General features: G+C 37.3%; 1 protein-coding gene across 13 annotated transcripts in view; it reads right to left on the bottom strand.

Moving 5' to 3' along the window:
* Positions 1-1,378: 1,378 nt before the first annotated feature.
* PICALM (phosphatidylinositol binding clathrin assembly protein) overlaps positions 1,379-22,852 on the bottom strand; it is a 111,080-nt gene continuing 89,606 nt past the window's right edge. For 6 of the 13 annotated variants that reach the window (XM_032357461.1, XM_032357462.1, XM_032357463.1 and 3 more), the window contains 5 exons: positions 22,106-22,129; positions 20,434-20,493; positions 18,935-19,039; positions 2,821-2,923; positions 1,379-1,562 (listed from right to left, as the gene is read on the bottom strand). In XM_032357461.1, the coding sequence (XP_032213352.1) occupies positions 2,831-2,923; positions 18,935-19,039; positions 20,434-20,493; positions 22,106-22,129 (282 nt within the window). In that variant the 3' untranslated portion in view covers positions 1,379-1,562; positions 2,821-2,830. The remainder of the gene's footprint in view (positions 1,563-2,820; positions 2,924-18,934; positions 19,040-20,433; positions 20,494-22,105; positions 22,130-22,852) is intronic. The other 7 variants (XM_032357466.1, XM_032357464.1, XM_032357465.1 and 4 more) reach the window with 2 other exon arrangements.

Below are 22,852 nucleotides of genomic sequence, written 5' to 3'. Positions count from 1 at the left end.
AACAAAAGGTACAAAGATAAATCTTTTAGGAAATTAAGTTAAAACAAATAAAATTTACATTGTATTAAGTCAGCAAATATAATCACCTGGATATGTTTTTACTAGCAAAAAAAATGATACTGATGATAAAGAAAACGCAGAAAGCAAAACAAAACAAAACAAACAATACACCTCAGACCAGAATACCATAACAAAAAGTTTTGTGGAAGCTGCATTTTATTTGAAAATCCACCCATTTTTGCTAACATACATTTTAATATTGTAAACAAAAATAGAATCTGCAGAGACAATGCAACAAGTATGCTTAAACTCATGTACAGAATTGCTTTCCTACAACGAACTGTCCTTCTTAAGGCCCCTCTCAACCAAAACGTTAAGATGTATTTACACAAAGCACCGATCAACAGTGCAGTTTAATTCTTCGTTAACTAAACTCTTGGCTAGACATTAACTTTAAAGATACTATTTCCCCTTATTTAAAAGGTACATGATCATAACATGGCATGAGCCAAATAAAAGGTTTCAAGGATTTTGTCCCCTCCCCTCCCCCCTTAACACCTCCTAGAGTTTTACTGAAAAGAAGGAAAGTCTTGAAGTGAAAGCAATTCCTCACATTCATTTTGGAAAGGCCCTAATGTCAAATGGAAAATAATGACATGCCAAGCACAAAGCAGTAAAGTTCCTTCCCAATGCACTAATGCTGAATTTAAAATGTAGTGCTTTTCCTAGTCAGCGAACTGTTCCCTTGCAAAATCCTAGGCACAGAATTGACTATAAGGATTAATGCATTTATAATGCTTCCCTAAATCCCATAGAGACTGAAAATTCTTAAGCGACTCAGACCTATGGACTTGCCTTAAAATATTTAGTGCTCTGTATGTCAGCTGAAAAGCATTCTGAATCAGATTCACTTTTATGGATAAAAATCAAACATACTGTGTACATCCATACTCATTTTCATAAGGAGGTCTGATACAATATTAATGTTACGTAAATTGATAATCATAAATAAATACAAATACTTAAGGAATGTCTACTGCAAACTGAATATATAATTTTTTTTTAAAGAAAAGTTAATTTTAGTTACTGTTCCTGTATCTGTGAGGACTGGAGAAAAGAAAGATACTGCATAATTAAGAATTACGATTTTGATCCCCCCCAAAAGAGTTCTGTTGCATTACAGTAAAGGACACAGCTCTTCTCTCCAGGCAGCTTTTCCAAATACAAATTTCACGCTTTCCAAATAAGGGCTTCTCTTGGTAGGTTACTGATTATGGGTATTAATAAGAGTTGAAAGAACTGAAAAGTTAGTCACCAAAAAGACAGATCTTAGTCTGAAATCATGGCAATTCTTGGCTTTATAAACTGTATTGATATGTTCTCCTATAGACTAGTCCCAATTTCCTTCATGGGCCTTCACTGGGTTACTGTAGCATTCTAATGGAAGAAGAGAGTTTAAGAGACAGCAGTTTGGATTTTGCTGGAAGTTAAGTATTTGCTGCTTGAGCACTTGTCTTTTTGGAATAATTCCATTCTCTTCCATCTAGTTACATAAACTGTATCTGGAAAAAAAAAAAAAAAGAAGAAGAGTGTAAGTTCACTTACAGCATTGTAAGATGTCTTCTCATTTAAAAAAAAAAAAAAATGCTCTGTGGCTTTTACCATTCAACTGGCCCAGAAATGTTTACTGCATATTTATCACAACCCTGATTACAAAACTAGGTCACTATTATCAGCTCATCATGTGCCAGGACTCAATATTTGAAGCCTAATTAGAGGGACTTCCAAATATATCTAATTACCAAAACCAAGAGACTGGGGAAGAAAGAAAATGAATGAACAAATTTTCACTGACAAATTGAGAACATCTCTCCATGAACACAAATATTCCATGTGAAAATCTCAGTGATGAAAAGCACAATCTGGTATCATTTCCAAATGATATCATAAAATTAAATAATTAAAGGAAGAGTAATATTATGCTTACTAAATCACTGCTTTACTAATATAAATAAAAATCTGAAAGATCTATGAAGGAATAGTTTTCAACAGGGCCTCACTATTTGCTCAGATACTTCACTTAGGATATCTCTTAAACTGTTCATCCAAAGACATTACTGAAGTAGATGTGCTAATAAACTTGTCAAATCAGAAGATCTCTCAACTCTCAAAGATCTAGAAGCTCTATCTCTACTAGGGGCTAGAGCACCAAGAAGAACAAACTTCACCACCTTCCAGCAAAAAGAGGCAGTGTGGATCAAACATAGAATTCTTCAATCAAAAAGGGCATAAAGTATTCACATGCCCTTAACTTAAAAAAAAAAAAAAAAAGGTCTATTTTGGGGAAAAATGTCACTGGTTTTAAATGAAAAGGCACACATAAATATAACATTTTAAAGAAACTGTTAAAATGAATTCTTCACAAATAATGTTCAGGGACATTAAAATCAAACTCTAATCCAACATGTAGAACTGTGTTGTTCTCCATACATCTTTTAAGAATGACACAAACACCCAGATTTTTTAAGGGTGGTATTTGATCCCATCCATCTGCTGTGAGCAGTGGATGCTTGTATGTAAACATGAGATGATTCTTTGATTTCACACCTTCTAATTATGTTAAAGCAGTTTCCAAAAACTGTTTGTCCTTACGTCCTATTTTGAGGTCTATTTTTATTCTTCACCTAAAGAACAGAGGAGGAAGGAGGAAGAGCAAGATAGCGTCCTTTAAAGAAACAAAGGAGAAGAGCGAACTGTGTTTAATATTTGATAAACTTTTAAAGTATTTAACTCCCCATCTCACCCAACAAGCAGCAATACCTAAAGTGATTTATAAGAAATCCTCCAAAGAGAGCTCTGCAAAAGGGTCCTTTCCTGAAGCTCTGTGAGGACTGTGACTGGAGGGGCTGGATGCTGCCGACAGCTGGGGGAAAAGAAGACAGAGAGAGGGAAAGAAAAAAAGATCTCTGAATGACAGAACATGAAAGCAGAAAATGTAATGAAAGAAGAAGTGGTTTTGTTTTCATCTTTAATAAATATAGAGGCAGCCTTTGTAGAAAATGGAATTATTAAAACAAAAGTTTCAATCACATGTCAAGTTAAAGGTATCCAATGGCATGTGTTTTTCAGAAAACAAATTCTTGTTTCTGAAATTCCAAAGGAATGAAAGTCTTTTACTCAAAAAGGTTGATAAAAGCTGACCCACAGTTAAGACTTCTATTGTGGGTGGGGGGAAAAGGGGAAGAAAGGGCGTAATTGTGATTTTTTTTCTTTTTAACTAAGGAAAGATGGCTTCCTGTATCCAGGCTACTTGTCAAAAGCTGTGCAAACTCTAACCTCAGCTCAGACCCAATACATCCATCTGTAATATTCTTTCCTTCCTTTTTCCTAAGAGGTGGAAAGTCTTGTCCTCAGTGCTCACAGTGTTTTCACATGGAGTTGTCTCCTGCTCTTTCTCTGGATGTGCTATGGCTGATGCATACATTCTGGGAGGCAAAAGTGACGTTAGAGGTCACCTAGTCTAACTGCCCACACATATGCCCTGAAAATAGGGAATACTTAAGATCATTGATCGTTTTCTACTTGGTAACATTTGCTGGATTCTTGGAATTAGCTGCTCTCATTTAATTTGAATATATGGTGAGGCAAAAAGAGTTTGTTAAACTCAGTAACGTATCATCAGTATTCCCTCAAAGACAGACAGTTCCTGAAGAATAACAGGTTCATTTTCGTATGTGTAGCTCCTTCACCAAACCTACTTTGAATATTTCAAACCAAACACAAATGCTTTTAGTTTGGAACAAACTTTTAATTTTTTTTTCTCCCCCGCTGCATAAGATTGCAGAGACAGACAAGCACAGAGGCATGCAAGCATTACTAAATGAGCTATCCTTCTAGGGATGTTCAACTGAGTATTAAATCAAAGTTGACTAAGGGGGAATAGTTTCAATTCATATTTTCAACACTCAAATCCTATTATGGATTTCAAGCCTCATCACCTGTCTTTGCTAGTTCAAAGTGATCTCAATTTTACCTTTTAAGAAAAGCACTACAGAGAATGAATAGGCAATGACTTTCAGCAAATATTACAACACAAGTACATGCAATTTGTTGGTGCAGATGTCAAAAGCAATTTAAAGGTCTGGAAATCAACTTCAGTTATTTTAGTGGTTGAGTTACTTTCCTAATCCATACCCTTTTCTCAAAAATAAACAATCAAAGACAATGGGAAGAGACAATGAAAGGATGATGAACTTACATAGGCAGCTACAAATGGAAGGACAGAGCAGCACACTGGGCTTGGGGATTCAAGTAACAGCCAGGCAGAGACAAAGTAAGGTGGTTTGGAAAGATGGTTCCTCCTCCCCACTTCAGACCAACCATGGATGACCATTCAGAAGCAGAATGACTTCAAGTAAAGTGATCACCAGTCTCTGAGCTGGAGGGAATCTAAGATTAACTGGGTTTCTTTCCAAAACAAATTTTCTCTTTCACTTGAAGTTCAAACAAAAACATCAAAAATCCCTTATTGGGGTAGATTGCATCCAAAATCTCAAGTCTCCTATGAGAGACTTAAGACTAAAGATTTAAAGACTAAAATGTCTTAAGTCACATGTTTTCATGAAGATGGCAGTCTGAAGACCCGACAGTCTCAGAGGAAAATGCATGAGGAATATGATCAATGGGAGGGAACGCTTCTACTCTTCTCAATGTCTGAGCACACTGCTAGAGAGAAGTCCTACAGACTTAAAAATAATGTTAAACAGGATCTATTTCCTTGGGGAGAAAAAAGTGCCAGTTTCTAACTAACCTGGAAATATCCACACACCTAGAGCTTACATTTATAAATATGTAGCCAAATTAAAACATGAGAAAACAAGAGCCAATATCCTTGTAATAAGTTCTACATCATCAACACTCATCTCAAGCACATTAAACTATGGCCCTGACTGGTTTGGCTGACTGCAGAGCACTACAGGCATGGCGGTGAAGCAGCCCTGAAACACCTGTGCCCGCCTCTTCCCGGCGCCTGCAAACCATAGGCACACCATGCACTGGTGAGAAAGTACCCAGCGCTAAGAGAAAATAAGGAAAAAGAAAAGGATATATGCTGCAAGAGCCCAATTACTGCTCAAGGGAAGCAGGAAGAAGAAAAAAAAGAGCACGAAGGGCTCAACAGGATCCTGGTGGGTGAGAAACAGGGACTAGAAGAGTCTGGAAAGTCACCTGTAAGTAAAAGAGCTGACCCTCCTTTACTTATCATTCTATGGTAAATTAGAGATTATGTAGGGCTGCTAGTACCAGGCGTGTGTGCGCTCTTAAAAAAAAAAAAATCCTACTTCAAATATGCCATCACACAAAAAAATAAAACATGGTGTGGGGGAGTGGTCTGTTAAGTGTCCGACTCTTCATCTCCACTCAGATGGTGAGTTGAAGGCCCGGCCTAAGGCTCCACACTGGCCAAGGAGCCTATTTAAAAATAAAAGAAACCCAGGGGCACCTGTGTGGCTCAGCTGGATGCACGTCGGACTCTTGATTTCGGCCCAGATCATGATCTCAGGGTCAAAGGACGGAGCTCCTGCTCAACAGAGAGTCTGTTGAGGATTCTCTTGTTCTCCCTCCCACCTCTCCTCCCACTTCAGCTTTTCCTCCCATAAATAAATAAATGAAATCTTTAAAACAAAATAAAACATGGCCTTTTAGTCATTTATTTCAACTACTCTCCATACCAAATCCCACAGTGCTTAAAAAAAAATCAGCACTATTGTTCAAATTAAACTGACCTATAACACAACTGAATATGCCTTTTTTTAAAAGATTTTATTTATATTGACAGACAGAGATCACAAGCAGGCAGAGAGAGAGGGAGGAAGGAGGCCCCCTGCTGAGCAGAGAACCCTATGTGGGGCTCGATCCCAGGACACTGGGATCATGACCTGAGCCAGAGGCAGAGGCTTTAATCCACTGAGCCACCCAGGTGCCCCTGAATATGCTTTAATAGTCACTCTTTTTTTTTTTTTTAAAGATTTATTTATTTATTTGACAGACAGAGATCACAAGTAGGCAGAGAGGCAGACCTAGAGAGAGGAGGAAGCAGGCTCCCTGCTGAGCAGAGAGCCCGATGTGGGGCTCGATCCCAGGACCCTAGGATCATGACCTGAGCCGAAAGCAGAGGCTTCAACCCACTGAGCCACCCAGGCGCCCCTTAATAGTCACTCTTAACTGTTAAGTCTAATATGGACATACTTAGTCTTCCTTCCTCATCTTATAGGAAAATAAAATACTGAGAAACAGTAAAAGAAGAGCAGCGTATAAGTAGAAATACTAAGATTTACAAGTAACTGATGATGGTAACTCTCCACAGAAATTCCTCCCCCCTTTCCCTCCACTCTAATCAACCTTTAAAACATAATGTTGAAATGGGAAGAAAAATTCTAATGCTACCAAAAAATCTTTGCTTTAGATATTTTTGGTTGTAGCATTTTTTTTTTTTTAAAGATTTTATTTATTTATTTGACAGAAATCACAAGAAGACAGAGGCAGGCAGAGAGAGAGAGAGGGAAGTAGGCTCCCTGCTGAGCAGAGAGCCCGATGCGGGCCTCGATCCCAGGACCCTGATATCATGATCTGAGCCGAAGGCAGTGGCTTAACCCACTGAGCCACCCAGGCGCCCTGTAGCATGTGTTTATTAGTATAATACAGAGTACACAAATCCTAAGTTAACTTTAATAAAAGTCAAACATACATAAAAGAGATTTTAAACAAAGAATTCTATTGCTACACCACATATCAAAACAAAAATGGTTACTCCTTCGTTAGCTTCCTGTTCAACACCGAAGAAAGAAAATTTCAGGTCAGAACAAGAAAGTAACAGCAGTGTGAAAGTGAGACTAGTGTAACTGCTTACAGGAGAATGAAGAATTGGATATTTAAGGATAAACTTCTGACATATCACTGCCTGTGCTCAAAATTCTTGGAGAAGATGAAACCCTGCCACATCTTTTTTTTCCATTTGAATTCCGCAGTCACCCAAAAGTCTGGATAGCAAATAGCAATGTTGTAGAGACTCACTCTGTCTTTGTTAGAGAAGCAAAGTCAACATCTTAAGAAAATGGGTATGTATTTCCTTCGTCCAGGTTGACAGAGCTGAGCTTTATAGAAAGATAGCACTGAATCTAATTTACCTGGCACTTCTATAAATGGGGCTTAGACTATCCAGACCCAATGCTCCTACATCCCTTTAAGACTGTCTTGAGGATTAAATGAAAATATACATAAAGCATCAATACATTGCCTGACCTTTATTAGCTCAAATACTAGTTCAAACCTCCCTATCACCTACAATAATTGCTCATCTATTGCTGTAAAAGAAGCCCAGCTCAAAAGTCATTGAATCCACTGTGCTCTCAACACGCTGTGTTTCTCTTATAATGGTTCTTATTCTGCCATCAACCAGTCACTTACTTCTGTGTCCATATTACATTCAACCTTAGGCCCCTCAGATGTAAGAAACATAATTTACCTGTCTCTTGTTAAATTAAAAACAAATTTTTAATTAAATGTTAAATTAAAATGTTTTTGGTGATAAAATAAGCTCTGTATAAAAATAAAAACCAAGGTTTATGTCAACTATTATTATAAGATGAAACAGTAATTAAATGTGACTATAACACACCCCCTGTTTGCCATTTACTGAAAATACGGCACCCCAGCTTGGTTAAAAAAATTTTTTCTGCACTGTATTCCATATGAGCTTTAAGCTACATGCTTTTACCTGTTTTATGTAGTCTATTTCCACTAAAAATGTCTAAGAAGAGAATTTTAGACTTAGACATTTCAAAAAAGGTTTACCCCTCACCCCAAAACAGATGAGCTTATTTCTTTGGTCTAAATAAATACTTTAATTATTATAAACTGAAGTTTCATACTTCTGGGTAACACTACATTCCAAAAAGGTTGAGCCATTAAAGTCCTGCTGATACAATCCTGAAGACTGATGTGGCTTGGTTTCTGTGAACAGTGTCCACAGTCTACTGGGCACATGGATGATTCCCGCACTAATGTGGCCCATGCTCAGGAGGGCCGCCCTGTCACCACCATGACCTATGTCCATGTATTTATCTGATGTTGGCAGGTAAGAGTTATAATTAAGGACCTCAAAAACATAGGAGGTCCTAATTCCCAGGACCTATGAATGTGACCTTATTTGGTAACATTATCTATGCAGACGTAATCAGGTTAAGATGAAGTCATTAAAAGGACACTAACACAATGATGGTGTCTTTTTAAGAGGGAAATGCCACATGAAGACAGACACGGGAGAATGCGATGTGAGAGAGGCAGAGATTGAAGTGCTAGAGCTGCAAACCAAATAATGACTGGGGCTAACTCCTTTCCTCTGGGAAAAAAGAAAGGCAAGATCTTCCTCCAGAGGATTTGGAAGAAGCACAGCCCTGGGGGCCACGTTTTCAGAATTCTACCTTCTGAACTGTGAGAGAATGTATTTCTGATTTAAGCCATCAAATTTGTGGTATACCTTGCTATGGGCAGCCCCATGACACTAACAGTAGACTCTAATGCAGATATGCTGACTCCAAGGCAGGTGCTTTTGTTTCCTCTCTAAACTCTGCTATCCCAGTTAATTTCAACTCAGCCAGAATTTATGGCTATATTTAACATACAGGAAAAAGTTAAAGTGTAACAGAGAAATAATTTTTAAAAAGGGCTCCTCTAGGGGAGCCTGGGTGGCTCAGTGGGTTAAAGCCTCTGCGTTCAGCTCAGGTCATGATCCCAGGGTCCTGGGACTGAGCCCTGGATCGGGCTCTCTGCTCAGGGGGTCCCCCCCTCTGCCTGCTTCTCTGCCTGCCTGTGATCTCTGTCAAATAAATAAAATTTTAATTTTAATTTAAAAAAAAAAAAGGGACTCCTCTAGTAAATGTTAGACAGTCAATATACCCTGTATTTTCTAACCACACACTGCTGTATATGGTCAGTTACGGTAATCACGAAGGTAGAACTTTATGGTCATTCAAGATTTTAAGAGTATGTTCTGGTTTTGTTTAAGACAAGAAATTAGATCTCTACCTTTTAGAAAGAATGTCCTTAGGAAAGAAACAGTAAAAAGGCCTTATTCTCTAGGTTGTCTTATTAACATCAAAAGTCAGCAGATTAGGGGCGCCTGGGTGGCTCAGTGGGTTAGGCCTCTGCTTTCAGCTCAGGTCATGGTCTCAGGGTCCTGGGATCGAGCCCTGCATCAGGCTCTCTGCTCTGTGGGGAGCCTGCTTCCCCTCCTCTCTCTGCCTACTTGTGATCTCTGTCAAATAAGTAATCAAAATCTTAAAAAAAAAAAAAAAAAGTCAGCAGATGGACTTCTCAAATTTTTGTTCTGATTCAGGTGTACCCCAGGGACTACGGAACCACTCTCATCTATGGTATTAAATCCCAATTCCTGAACTATATTCCCTCATGGTATCTTCTAGGAGGCAACCGTAAATGAGTATAATGCACTGCTGACAAGGCAAAAGGTCTTTTTCACAAAAATCCAGCTGGGCAGATCAGGTGACAGAAGAGGCACTGCCAACAACCAACATTTAAAACACCAGGAAAGTTAAGAAAAAAGAAAAAAGAAACGAAAAGAGTAAGGATTAAGCCTAACAGCAAAAAGATCCACTAGTTCTGACACACAAGAAAGTCATTAAAAAGGGAATTTTTTTAAGACTTGAATTATTCCTATATCCAACAGTGTCCTTATTTAGAAGGGTAAAAGATACTCACAACAAGCCATTGTTTCTTTTCAGACACTTAACTGATGCAGACTTACTTAAAATTGGCCGTTACAAACAAAACACAGCAGCCTTTTTGCATCCTTAGCCTTTCCTCCATAAATAAAACTGGCAACCCGCCATATTAAAACAAAACAAAACCAATACCAATCAAGAAACAAAACTTTCGACAGTACACTTATTTAACTTTTTTTTTTTTTTTTAAGATTTTATTTATTTGACAGAGACAAACACAGCGAGAGAGGGAACACAAGCAGGGGGAGTAGGAGAGGGAGAAGCAGGCCTCCTGGTGAGGGGTTTGATCCTGGAACACTAGATCATGACCTGCGCAGAAGGTAGCAGCTTAAGAACCGAGCCACCCAGGCACCCTGACAGCTTATTTTAAAAATTAAATGCCCATAAGTAACACTTTGGTTTTCATACTGCTTTTGAAAAGTAGATTGGTATGGGATCAGAGTAAGTTTCTCATGTAAGGAAGTGATAAGAATGTAACTAACATAATACCCACTCCCCATCCCCAAGATCTTCAACAACATCTGAACTGCCTCATAAACATCCACTGAAAGAATATTACTTCGCATTAAAGTGACTTCAAAAGAAAACTGAAACTAGATGAACTGTCTTCATGCTTTTAACAGAAAAGCTGCATAATGCAAAGTAGAATGAGTTTAATAAACTACTGGTCAGCAATGGGCATTTCAGTGTATACACCAATAAGTATTAGTAAGATTTAAACACCATTAAGAGAAGAAGTAAGAGTCCCCTAAGAGTCCCGATTCTCCTCAAGTTAATAAACAAACACACTTAAAATAAGCCATCAAACAGTGAGCGAAACTGGGAGGAAGCATGAAAAGAGAAAAAAAATCACCAATCACAGGGATCTAGTATTTCCCACTTAGTCAAACATCTAGGTAAGATACACTAATGCAGCATTTTTTTTTTTCCTTAAAAGCTACAATATTCAAAAACCCCACCAAAAAGGAGAATTTCAGGCCAATATCCCTGATGAATATGGATGCTAAGATTCTCAACAAGACCCTAGCTAATAGGATCCAACAGTACATTAAAAAGATTATCCACCATGACCAGGTGGGATTTATCCCTAGATTGCAAGGGTGGTTCAACATTCAATCAATGTGATAGAACAAATCAATAAGAGAAGAGAGAAGAACCACATGGTCTTCTCAATCAATGCAGAAAAAGCATCTGACAAAATCCAGCATCCATTTTTGATTAAAACACTTCAAAGTACAGGGATAGAGGGAACATTCCTCTATCTATGAAAAACCCACAGCGAATATCATCCTCTATGGGCAAAAGCTGACAGCCTTCCCTTTGAGATCAGGAACACGACAAGGATTCCCACTCTCACCACTCTTGTTCAACCTAGTATTAGAAGTTCTAGCAATAGCAATCAGACAACAAAGAGAAATAAAAGGTATTCAAATTAGCAATGAAGAAGTCAAACTCTCTCTCTTCACAGATGACATAATATTTTATATGGAAAACCCAAAAGACTCCACCCCCACACTATCAGAACTCATTCGGCAATTCAGTAATGTGGCAGAATACAAAGTCAATGTACAGAAATCAGTTGCTTTCTGTACACTGTATTTTCACTAACAATGAAAATACAGAAAAAGAAATTAGAGAATTGATTCCATTTACTATAGCACCAAGAACCATACAATACCTAACCAAAGAGGTAAAAGATCTGTACTCAAGGAACTACAGGACACTCATGAAAGAAATAGAAGAAGACACAAAAAGATGGAAGACCATTCCATGCTCTTGGATCAGAAGAATAAACATTGTTAAAATGTCTTTACTGCCTAGAGCAATCTATACTTTCAATGCCATTCCAATCAAAATCCCACTGGCATTTTTCAAAGAGCTGGAGGAAACAATCCTAAAATTTGTATGGAATCAAAAGAGACCCCAAATTGCTAAGGAAATGTTGAAAAAGAAAAAAACAAAACTAGGGGCATCACACTGACTGTTTCAAGCTTTACTACAAAGCTGTGATCACCAAGACAGCATGGTATTGGCATAAAAACAGACACACAGACCAGAGGAACAGAGTAAAGAGTCCAGATATGGACCCTCAACTCTATGGTCAATCAATCCTAAACAAAGCAGGAAAAAATATACAGTGGAAAAAAAGACAGTCTTCAATAAATGGTGCTGGGAAAATTGGACAGCTATGTGTAGAAGAATGAAACTCGACCATTCTCTTACACAATACAAAAAGATAAACTCGGAATGGATAAAAGACCTCAACGTGAGGCAGGAATCCATCAGAATCCTAGAGGAGAACAAAGGCAGTAACCTCTTTGACATCAGCCACAGCAACTTCTTTCAAGATGTGTCTCCAAAGGCAAAGGAAACAAAAGCGAAAATGAATTTCTGGGACTTCTTCAAGATCAAAAGCTTCTGCACAGCAAAGGAAACAGTCAACAAAACAGAGGCAACCCACGAAATGGGAGAAGATATTCACAAATGACAATACAAAGGGCCGATATCCAGGATATCAAACTCAACACCCACAAACAGATTAATTATGTCAAAAAATGGACAGAGGACACGAACAGACAATTCTCCAATGAAGACATACAAATGGCTAACAGACACATGAAAAAATGTTCATCATCACTAGCCAACAGGGAGATTCAATCAAAACCACATTGAGATACCACCTTACACCATTTAGAATGGCCAAAATTAACAAGACAGTAAAAGAACGTGTGTTGGAGGGATGCCTAGGTGGCTCAGTGGGTTGAAGCCTCTGCCTTTGGCTTGGGTCATAATCTCAGGGTCCTGGGATCAAGCCCCTCATTGAAGCAGAGAGCCTGCTTCCTCCTCTCTCTCTCTGTCTGCTACTCTGCCTACCTGTGATCACCATCTGTAAAATAAATAAAATCTTTTGAAAAAAACAAAAAACAAAAAAAAAACGTGTGTTGGAGAGGATGTGGAGAAAGGGGAACCCTCTTACACTGTTGGTGGGAATGCAAGTTGGTGCAGCCACTTTGGAAAACAATGTGGAGATTTCTTACAAAATTAAAAACAGAGCTACCCTATGACCCTGCAGTTGCACTACTGGGTATTTACCCCAAAGATACAGATGTAGTGAGAAAAAGGGCCATCTGTACCCCAATGTTCATAGCAGCAATGGCCACAGTCGCCAAACTGTGGAACGACCCAAGATGCCCTTCAACAGACGAATGGATAAGGAAGATGTGGTCCACATATACTATGGAGTACTATGCCTCCATCAGAAAGGGATGAATACCCAACTTTTGTATCTACACGGACGGAACTGGAAGAGATTATGCTGAGTGAAATAAGTCAAGCAGAGAGAGTCAAGTATCATATGGTTTCGCTTATTTGTGGAGCATAAGGAATAACACGGAGGACATGGGGAGATGGAGAGGAGAAGGGACTTGCCGGAAATGGAGGGGGAGATGAACCATGAGAGACTGTGGACTCTCAAAAACAATCTGAGGGTTTTGGAGGGGCAAGGGGTTAGGGTTGGGTGAGCCTGGTGGAGGGTATTATGGAGGGCATGTATTGCATGGAGCAGTGGGTGTGGTGCATAAACAATGAATGCTGGAACACTGAAAAGAAATTTTAAAAATAAATAAATATATATTTTTAAAAAGCTACAATATTGGGCATGAAACATAATCCCCATCTTTTTAAGCAAAAGTTACATAAAAATACCTTAAAAATACAGAATAAGACAGCATAAAAAACGAGGGGAGAACAGGGTGAGTGTATAGGAAGGCATAATTTCAATAGTACAGTGTAGTCTATTAAGTTAAAGACAATATCCTAAAGAACAGAGTAGTCTAGTCTGAAATAAGAGCCATCTGGAAGGTATTCGATAACACTAACACAGCACTTAGAGTAACCTAGATACATGAAGGACACAGAACACAATTTTTTGGCAACTAAATGGCAGTAAGATGAATATATCTGGTAGGGCTGAGATACTCTAAAAATATTTTTTTTTTATTTATTTATCGGGGGGGGGGGGGCGGGGGAGAGCGAGCACAGGCAGACAGAATGGCAGGCAGAGGCAGAGGGAGAAGCAGGCTCCCCGCTGAGCAAGGAGCCCAATGTGGGACTCAATCCCAGGACGCTGGGATCATGACCTGAGCCGAAGGCAGCTGCTTAACCAACTGAGCCACCCAGGCATCCCAAGATACTCTAAAAATATTAACGTAACTTAAAGTAAGCGAGCAAGAAACCAGAAGATACAGGTTATGCCCTAGGTGAGTAAGAGGTTCCAAAAAGCATTTCAAGGAGCAGGGAAAGATTTTTGGCAATAGGTACAGAACTGGGATTTGATTAAAACATTTTATTGTGATGGGATTTCACTTTACATTTAAATTACTGTTTACTTTACCATGTCTTCCCTGTCTTCAAAGAATTTTGAATCCAAATGAAAAACGGGAGGAAAATAATGAGAAAACTAAAAGGTTAATTCATTAAGAAAAATTATTCTGTTTACAACTAGCATTTGAATGGGCAGAATTAATCCAAGGGACTGTCTCAGAACCATTAAAAGCTAACAAATTAAACTGATTTTAAATACGGCTATAAATTATTACACAATGGTTATTAAGTAAGTGAAAAGATCAATGAAGGACAAGTAAGTTAATGTAACAGAGAAGGTAAGTTTTTAACCAGGTTCACTTGTCTGACAATGTTCAAAACTTTTGTGAGTCAGGCACTGTTCTAGGAATCAGGGACAAAGAAGTAAACAAACACACAGAAGCCTACCTCTACGAAGCTTATAAATCATTCCAGGAGTCTCTTGCTAGACTGGATGGATGGATGGATAGATAGACAAACAGGACAGACAAACAGATGTCGGGTAATAGTAAGTTCTATAAAGAAAAATAATGCAGGATAAGGAAAAGAGTTTCAGATCTCAGAAGTACTAGAAAGGGACAAGAGAAGACTAATGAATAAGTAAAGAATGAGAACTGGGTAAGGTATTCAAGTGTTGAATCACTATATTGTTCACCTAAAACTAATATAACACTGTATATTAACTAACTGGAATTAAAATACAACCTTAGGAGCACCTAGGTGGCTCAGTAGGTTAAGCCTCTGCCTTTCGCTCAGCTCAGGTCATGATCCCAGGGTCCTGGGATTGAGCCCCACATTGGGGCTCTCTACTCAGCAGGGGGCCTGCTTCCCCCTCTCTCTCTGCCTACCTCTCTGCCTACTTGTGATCTACGTCTGTCAAATAAATAAATAAAATCTTTAAAAAATAAAATAAAACTTTAAAAAAAAACCCTAAAACCATTAAAAAAAAAAAAAAAAAACTAAAAGCATTACCAAAGGGAAAAAAAGAACAAAGACTAAGTCTACTTTATAACATATGAAGGCTTTCTGGCAAAGACAAGCAGTAGAATAACACTGGATACTTTCTGAAAATTGTAAAGGCATGGGAATTGAAGAACCTGAATGTTCTATTTACTCCCTATTACTCTTAACAGTTAAGGAGACTTTGTGAGGTAGCTGTTAAGAAAGAAGGAAAGTTAAGAGGATGGGTAATATGTTCAGTTATATTTAGATTCATTTCCTTAGGTTTCTAAATATAGAGATAAGATGCTAAAAATACCGCACAGAGATTATTCCAATATCTTCAGAATGAATTAAATTAGAAAGACAAGAAACACAGGGAGACTCTTGTAAAATAAGCATGAGATAAAGGGTTCCAATCTGGGTGAAGGCTGTAGAAAGCAAGATGGATGGATGTAATGATAGCAGAGAAAAAAACTAATGGGGCTTTGTGATGAACAGTTGGAGAACAAAGGGTTAAAGTAATGAAAAGTAACATTAAAAGTTAGGAGATTCTTGGGAGCCTGGATGGCTCAGTTCGTTAAGCATCTGACTCTTGATTTCCGCTCAGGTCATGAGTGTCTCAGCATGGAGTCTGCTAGAAATTCTCTGCCCTTCCCCTCCCTAAAATAAATAAATCCAATCTTTAAAAAAAAAAAAAATCTGAGATTCTGCCTTTTAACTGATTGAAACTGACAGAAGATTTTCGGAGCCATTTCCCTGCCACCCGATTTTCTCTTTTTCTAGTTATCTATTTGCTTCCTTACATGCTTTCTTCAATCTATATTTAGAGTTAAGTGCTCACATCAAATTTGATTTCTTAACTTGAAACTAATTACTCTAATGTTCTTATTCTCTTCTCTTCTGGCATAATTTCATTAGGAAAAGGTACTTCTGTCAGTGTCTCTTTTCAAACCCATGGGAATTCTTGCACTTTTCTGATGGTTTAGTGAGTTACGTGGATTTTTAGAAGGCAACAGGATATAAAACCTAGAATAAGAGGAGATGCTAGGAGACCAGCACTTTTTATAAAGGCAGATTTTTATCACAATTTTTTAAAAAAGATTTTATTTATTTGAGACAGAGATCACAAGTAGGCAAGGGGGGGGCGCGGAAGCAGGCTCCCCGCTGAGCAGACAGCTGGATCCGGGACTCAATCCCAGGACCCTGAGATCATGACCTAAGCTGAAAGCAGAGGCTTTTAACCCACTGCAACACCCAGGTGCCCCTTTATCACAATTTTTTAAACCAAGTATTTTTTTTTTTAAAGCAAATTCATATAAAATGTTTGAGTTAGATTCAAAGCATTCCCAACACTACAGATGTTCTTGACATCTACAGAAATTATATTCTGAAATGTGTAAATGTAGTTTATAATCCAGCAGGAAACCCAAAGATTTGCAGAGTAGTTCACTGATGCCAAAAGGAAGACAGTGCTAGTATAGTAGCCATTTGGGCCCAATCCCCATTAAGTAGAGAGCAAGAGTGTTACAAATGAGCACTGGACCAGAAACCAAGGATTCCTGGGGTAAGTTGCATTTCATCATTTATTTAGTTGAAGAACCTTTCCAAGTCTCAGCTTTCTCTATCTCTAAAACAGGATGGTGATAGCAAGCCCATCTACCTTAAAAATTATTTTGAGAAGAAGGTGATACAAGTGTTCAGAAAATGTTAGGTGGTGTTCAAGTAGGTGGTATTCAGGCAGTTCCTGGTAAATTTGTAGCACTGGAATATAGCTTTTTCTCTTAAATACATTTAAGGTCATAATCACTCAATCAATCCATACAGGAAAAATAATAAATAAATGATAGGGGTACTGGGTGGCTCAACTGGTTAAGCACCCAACTCTTGATTTCGACTCAGGTCATGATCTCAGGGTCATAAAAGGGAGCCCCACATCAGACTTCACACTCAACAGAGGGTCTGCTTCTTTCCCTCTTCCTCTGCCCTTTCCCCGCTTTTTTCCTTAAAAAAATAAATGATACATATCTGACATTAAAAGTATAAATAACAGGGGTGCCTGGGTGGCTCAGTGGGTTTAAAGCCTCTGGCTCAGGTCATGATCCCAGGCTCCTGGGATCGAGCCCCACGTCAGGCTATCTGCTCAGCAGGGAGCCCGCTTCCTCCTCTCTCTGCCTGCCTCTCCGCCTACTTGTGATATCTCTCTCTGTCAAATAAATAAATAAAATCTTTAAAAAAAAAAAGTATACATAACAAACAAAAAAACTGGGGAAAAAAAAAGACGTAAGGGAGACCTACAATCTCAAGAAACCGTCTATACCAACCATTAGGGAAATAATAAACATTTTAAAAGATTATCAAAATCTAGTACTTCTTTAGCAAGTTAAGCCAGTATTTAGAACTACTATTGGTAAAAGACAGAACACAAGGTAAACTATGTATATATTTCCATAATCCATTTTATAAAAACAAATACATACAAAATAACTGACTTATTAAAAAAAAGTTACGGCTGCATCAATTACTCTCACTCCCAGCTATTTTCATTATAAATACTTTCATTAAGGAACAGGAAGAAAAGGTTACTTTAACATGGACAAAAGGGGAAAAAAAGAGGCATCAGGGCAAATATATGAATTGCAAAGAACATGGATTTTACCTTTTAATCAGGACTAAATTGACTATCCACTCCAAGTTACTGGTAGTCCCTGAGATGCCAATTTATGAAATGAGTTAAATGCTCAAAAGTCTAAAAAACAAAAGGACTGATCACCTATGCTTCCCAAGTCTATGAAATACACAGAGACTAGATTCAAACTGGGTCAGTGCAAACTAATATTGGTCGTGTAACACTATAGGGATTGGCAAATGGAAATACTACATATATTCAAGTGGGAAAGGAATAACAAGTCCATTACCAAATGCTCACATCAATGTTTTCAAATAAGTTTTAAACACATGAAAGTTAACCAATCACTTGGCATCAGAAGCAGCGTAAGAAAGGAGTCCTTTAATAATAGCGTGTAATTTCTACCAAGTGTTACACAACAGGATCAGTGCCATAACGAATGAGAAACCGTTCTATCACTTCCTGAGTGTCATATCTACTAGTATGCCACAAGAAAAGTGAGTAACAAAGAAACCGCACATCTCTTCCAACCACAGTGGGGAAAAACTTTTCTAAAAAAATCCAGATTCCCCTAAAGCTAACAATAATGGGATGAAAGTGTGAATATTTGGGGTGAAATTTCAGGAACTGGGAGAGGGTCTTAGAAACAATTGAAGAGGAAAGTCTCTTCTTTAAAGAAATTAGGTCAGCATGGCATTTCAAGATTTTTTTTTTTGCCTTCCCATCATCCCCACCTCCACCACCATTTGTTTTTAAATACATGTTATCTAGTGAAAGAATAACGTTCAAATCATTTTTGTAGACTTGCCACATTCCACAAATATCTCAAGGGCAACACCTTTGTTCTAGCACCAGTCAAACCAAACACTGGAGCTCTGAGTTCAAGGTTTCTAGGGTTCACAAAGGAGAGCAAAGCCACAATCATGAACAGAAAGTAGGTTCCTTAAACTAAAAAAAACTGTACTCTGCATTGACCAACAGTAAGTTGTCAAGAATTTTCCATCGTTAATGTTTGTAATCTGTTTGTCCACTTCTTCCAAATAAATCAATATTCTTAAAAGCTTTTTTAGATGATAAAGAAGCAAATAACATCCACTGTCAAAGGGAAAAACAGTTTGTTTCTTATGTTGTATAAAAGGAATTTTTAGTATTCTATCCTTCCCACATCACGCACATTTTAAAAGAGTTACATGTGGCACATAAGTACCTGTGCTCCTGATACAGGACCAAAGGGGTTTGGTGGTCTCATGACAGGCTGGCTATATATTAAGGTTGGCTGTGTCATTACAGGTACACTTCCCATTTGAGGAGGCTTTAAAAAAAAAAAAAAAAAAGAAAAGAAAAGAAAAATATTAAGTTAGATAATGTCGATTAACATTTTGCTTAAGTAGTAAACAAGAAGAATGGCAGGAATGGAAAGTACTAGTATTTTAACTCGAAGGAAAAATTCTTATAAATACAAGTAAGACTGACAGCCATAAATTCTTAACAGTTTTTTAAAAGTCTTTGATGTATATACTTCTAAGGTTTAAAAAAAAAAAAAGCAAGCTTAAATTTAAGCAAAATTTAAACCTTACTACAGTATGGCAGTCAAAATTTTAACCAATTCAAAATTTTCAAATTTGCAGTTTTAGACATAGGAAAACTTGAAACTGAAAAATGGCTAAGATATTTCAAAACAAACTGCCTTTGAATGTCAAATCAAGTTCTTATGCCATTATGCAAGTGATCCTAAGTGAATACAGTTGTTTCTTTGAAGTGGTTTACTCTCAATGGTTCTTTCCTTTTATTTCATTTATTGTTAGGGAGAACCAAGAATAGGCTTAAATAACACATGAAGAGATTAGTTTTTTCTTGAGTAACTGAAAATTGAGTCTCAACCAACCACCTCTTTGTTTAAAAACTACTACTCCATGGTATAGAATTAACACAAATAAGTAACCAAATAGAGAACATACACACCACAGTATCATTTTGGTTAAAATACCATACTCTATTATAATATTATCTTTCTACAGGTTCTACCTTTCAATTAAACTCCAGAGCTACTTCCATAAAATGTAAATAAAGAAGTAGCACAGCAGCCACAGTAGCAATCCCAAGGGATGTGATGCTGCCTCCTATTATCAACAGTTCCTCAACCACATACAGGGGTTGAAGCCATTACCTCCATTTCTTATCTAAGTGAGTCTTAGAGAGTTGGGACAGTAAGGGCAGTGTAGACTGGGATTATGGGCTGCTTAAAAGTAAGACAAGTATTTCTGTATGACAGTAATTAATCACTGTCATAGGAAAGTGTCTCTGGCCTATACTGGACTAAATTTGCCCCTACACAATTCAAGAAATGTTAATTCCCCCCTTCCCCTATAGTATTAAGGTTTTAAGACTTCAATACTATTAATGTAAGGGCACACAAAGGGTTGGAGATAACATTCATGTTTAAACGAGTTTGTAATGAAGTATAAAATACTTAGCAAAGTTATGAGGGGAAAAAGAAGCCAGGTACTACTATTAACATTCATAAATGATATCTACTGTATAATGACAATTCTAGAAATATTTATGAAACCAATGTTATGATACAAGATTCTGTGTTAGACACTAAAAGTATGTGAATTACCAAGTTCATTTTTTAGTAACTGTAAAAAGGCATGTTAAATATATATCAATCTATTTTCAAAAAGTTTTGTCTGGAACAATACTTACAATTCCATATCCTATCATGCCTGTGGGTGTAGTAGCAGGATAGGCCATTACAGGGGGTGCCTGACATGGTGGAGAAAAAATAAACAAAGATGTATAACTCATGTTACATCTGTTGAGTTCAAGGAATTAATAGCATAGTTCCACTAAAAAGAATTGCTAAGACAGCTGTGATTAAATGTGACACTTAGGATCATTAATAACTGTGTCAATTAATGTTCAATGAAAAAAGAGTGTCTTGAAATTAGCAGAAAAGCAGATCAGAAAAAAAAAAAAATTTAAACTTAGATACAACAGTGATCTAAAATTTCAACGTGCTTTTTACAGCTTTAAAGATCTTCAGATTTAAAAAAAAATACCGAACGTTCTAAAATTTGAGGTCTATTGCTATTACAAAAAATGTTTACCCAGGGGTACCTGGGTGGCTCAGTTGGCTAAGCACCTGCCTTTGGCTCAGGTCATGATACCTGGGGTTCCTGGGATCGAGCACCGGGTCAGGCTCCCTGCTCGGCAGGGAGCCTTCTTCTCCCTCTCCTTCTTGCTCTTGCTCTCTCTCGTTATCTCTCTCTCAAATAAATAAAATCTTAAAAAAAAAAACAGTTTACCCAGAAAAAGTATTAGTGAATGTCTTCCTAGGTGCTTCAGTATTTTGAGCAAGAAAAAAAAAAGTTAAAGATCCCAAATCAATTAATAATCTAATCTTTCAAAAAGTTATTCTGAAGACCTCAATTCATTTTTTTCAAAGAACCTCAAAGATTTCAAAACACTACTGAGTGTGACTATTTTTATGAGGCACACAGTTTTTATACAGAGTACGTGTATTAGCACTTCTTGTAATTTATTCTGTAAATTAAACAATCTTCTACAAAGCACCAATTTGGAGGAGCAAGAAGTTTTAAAATCTGTTTATTCTTAAACACTTAAAAGAACCACCTAGCCCTACGATGTTTAAAGTTCCCCTCCACCTTCTACCCTACCTCAAGCTTTCTGTAAATATACAATGTGAGCACAAAATCATTTTAAATATATTTGCTGTCTTAACATCCCCTCTGTGTGTGTGTGTGTGTGTGTGATATCTTACAATGAAAACTGAAACTGAATACAGGAGAAAGACCAATAACACTGCTGAAATACAAAAAATAACTGAAATTACACGGCAATTTGAACATATGCGTGGAGCAGTTAAATGAAGCATAACTAAAGTGAATAGTTAAAAGTTTAGTATTTGAGTGAGCATGTAGGATTTATTGGTCTCTCCCTACTTAAAAACTGAGAGCTGCAAGAGCAGCAGACAAACTGCCAAGTACAGCGGAAGCCTGTAAGATTTCATGCAATTATTATTTTCAACATTACAACAATCAACATTTCCCTTCATTCAGAAATCATCAAGTGCATAGTGGCAGCACAGATACACACACAGACACCCAGCCATCTGGCAGCAAATGGCAGAATGTTAAGCAAGGAAAAAAAAAAAAAAAGTCTGTATTTCCCATGCCACCATCAGAATCAATTCGGCAACACATCCATGAAATCAGTAGATGCTAGAAAGAATTTCTGGCACATTGAAAATCTGAATGTGAAAAAAGTAACAGCTGGAAGGTTATGAGATTCTGCTACAGCAGTGGTTAATAGCATGCCAATTTATTGCAAAAAAGGCTAGTTTTTGGTCACTTACGTATTGTGGAAAATGCATGCCATTCTGTTTTTCCCAGGGAGAACAATTACATAATGCAATAACACTGGATTAGAACAAATACTTACACAACAGAAAATACACAGAGAGCATTTTAGTTCACATGTACATTCACTAACTACCTAAAATCCCTTGTATTTCCGGTATCTAATGGAAGAACACCTATACTAAAACACTATCAAGGTTGACAAGGGAAATTTAGTCTCTAACATAATCCCCTTACATATCTAATAGTTTATGACAAGTATCATAAAACATAAAATCTATCAGTAGTGTCAACACTGCAAAATTCAGTGCGTCCCATAAACAGGGTTGAATCATATGTCCACCACTCAGGAAAAAAGAAAGCAATAATTCAAAGAATTTGTAGTATAATATCATCATACAGATTAATAAAAGACCAATGAATTTTTTAACTTAAAAAAGTTCAAAAACCTTGACAGTGTTTATGGATTAATAAAAAGGTTAGAAATGTAAAGAAATGACATAAGCAGCAGTTTATCTAAGTAGTGAATCACATCACCAGCCCTCTATGTTAGTCATTAAAAAAGAAACTCTATTATACACATACATATAAATATTTTAAGAAAATTCTTAAGAGATGACACACAATGACACAGTTGCATAAATATCATCAACTTACATACAAATTTTAACTGGTTAAATGCCTATTACATTCTGGTAGTCAATCTTAAGTCAAGCGCTATCTACAAACTTCTAGTATTTCAT

Source organism: Mustela erminea, chromosome 9 (genome assembly GCF_009829155.1).
Source record: "Mustela erminea isolate mMusErm1 chromosome 9, mMusErm1.Pri, whole genome shotgun sequence".
Classification (NCBI taxonomy): Eukaryota; Metazoa; Chordata; class Mammalia; order Carnivora; family Mustelidae; genus Mustela; species Mustela erminea.
The sequence above is the reverse complement of the archived record's forward strand: the minus strand, read 5'-3'. Positions and strand labels throughout refer to the sequence as shown.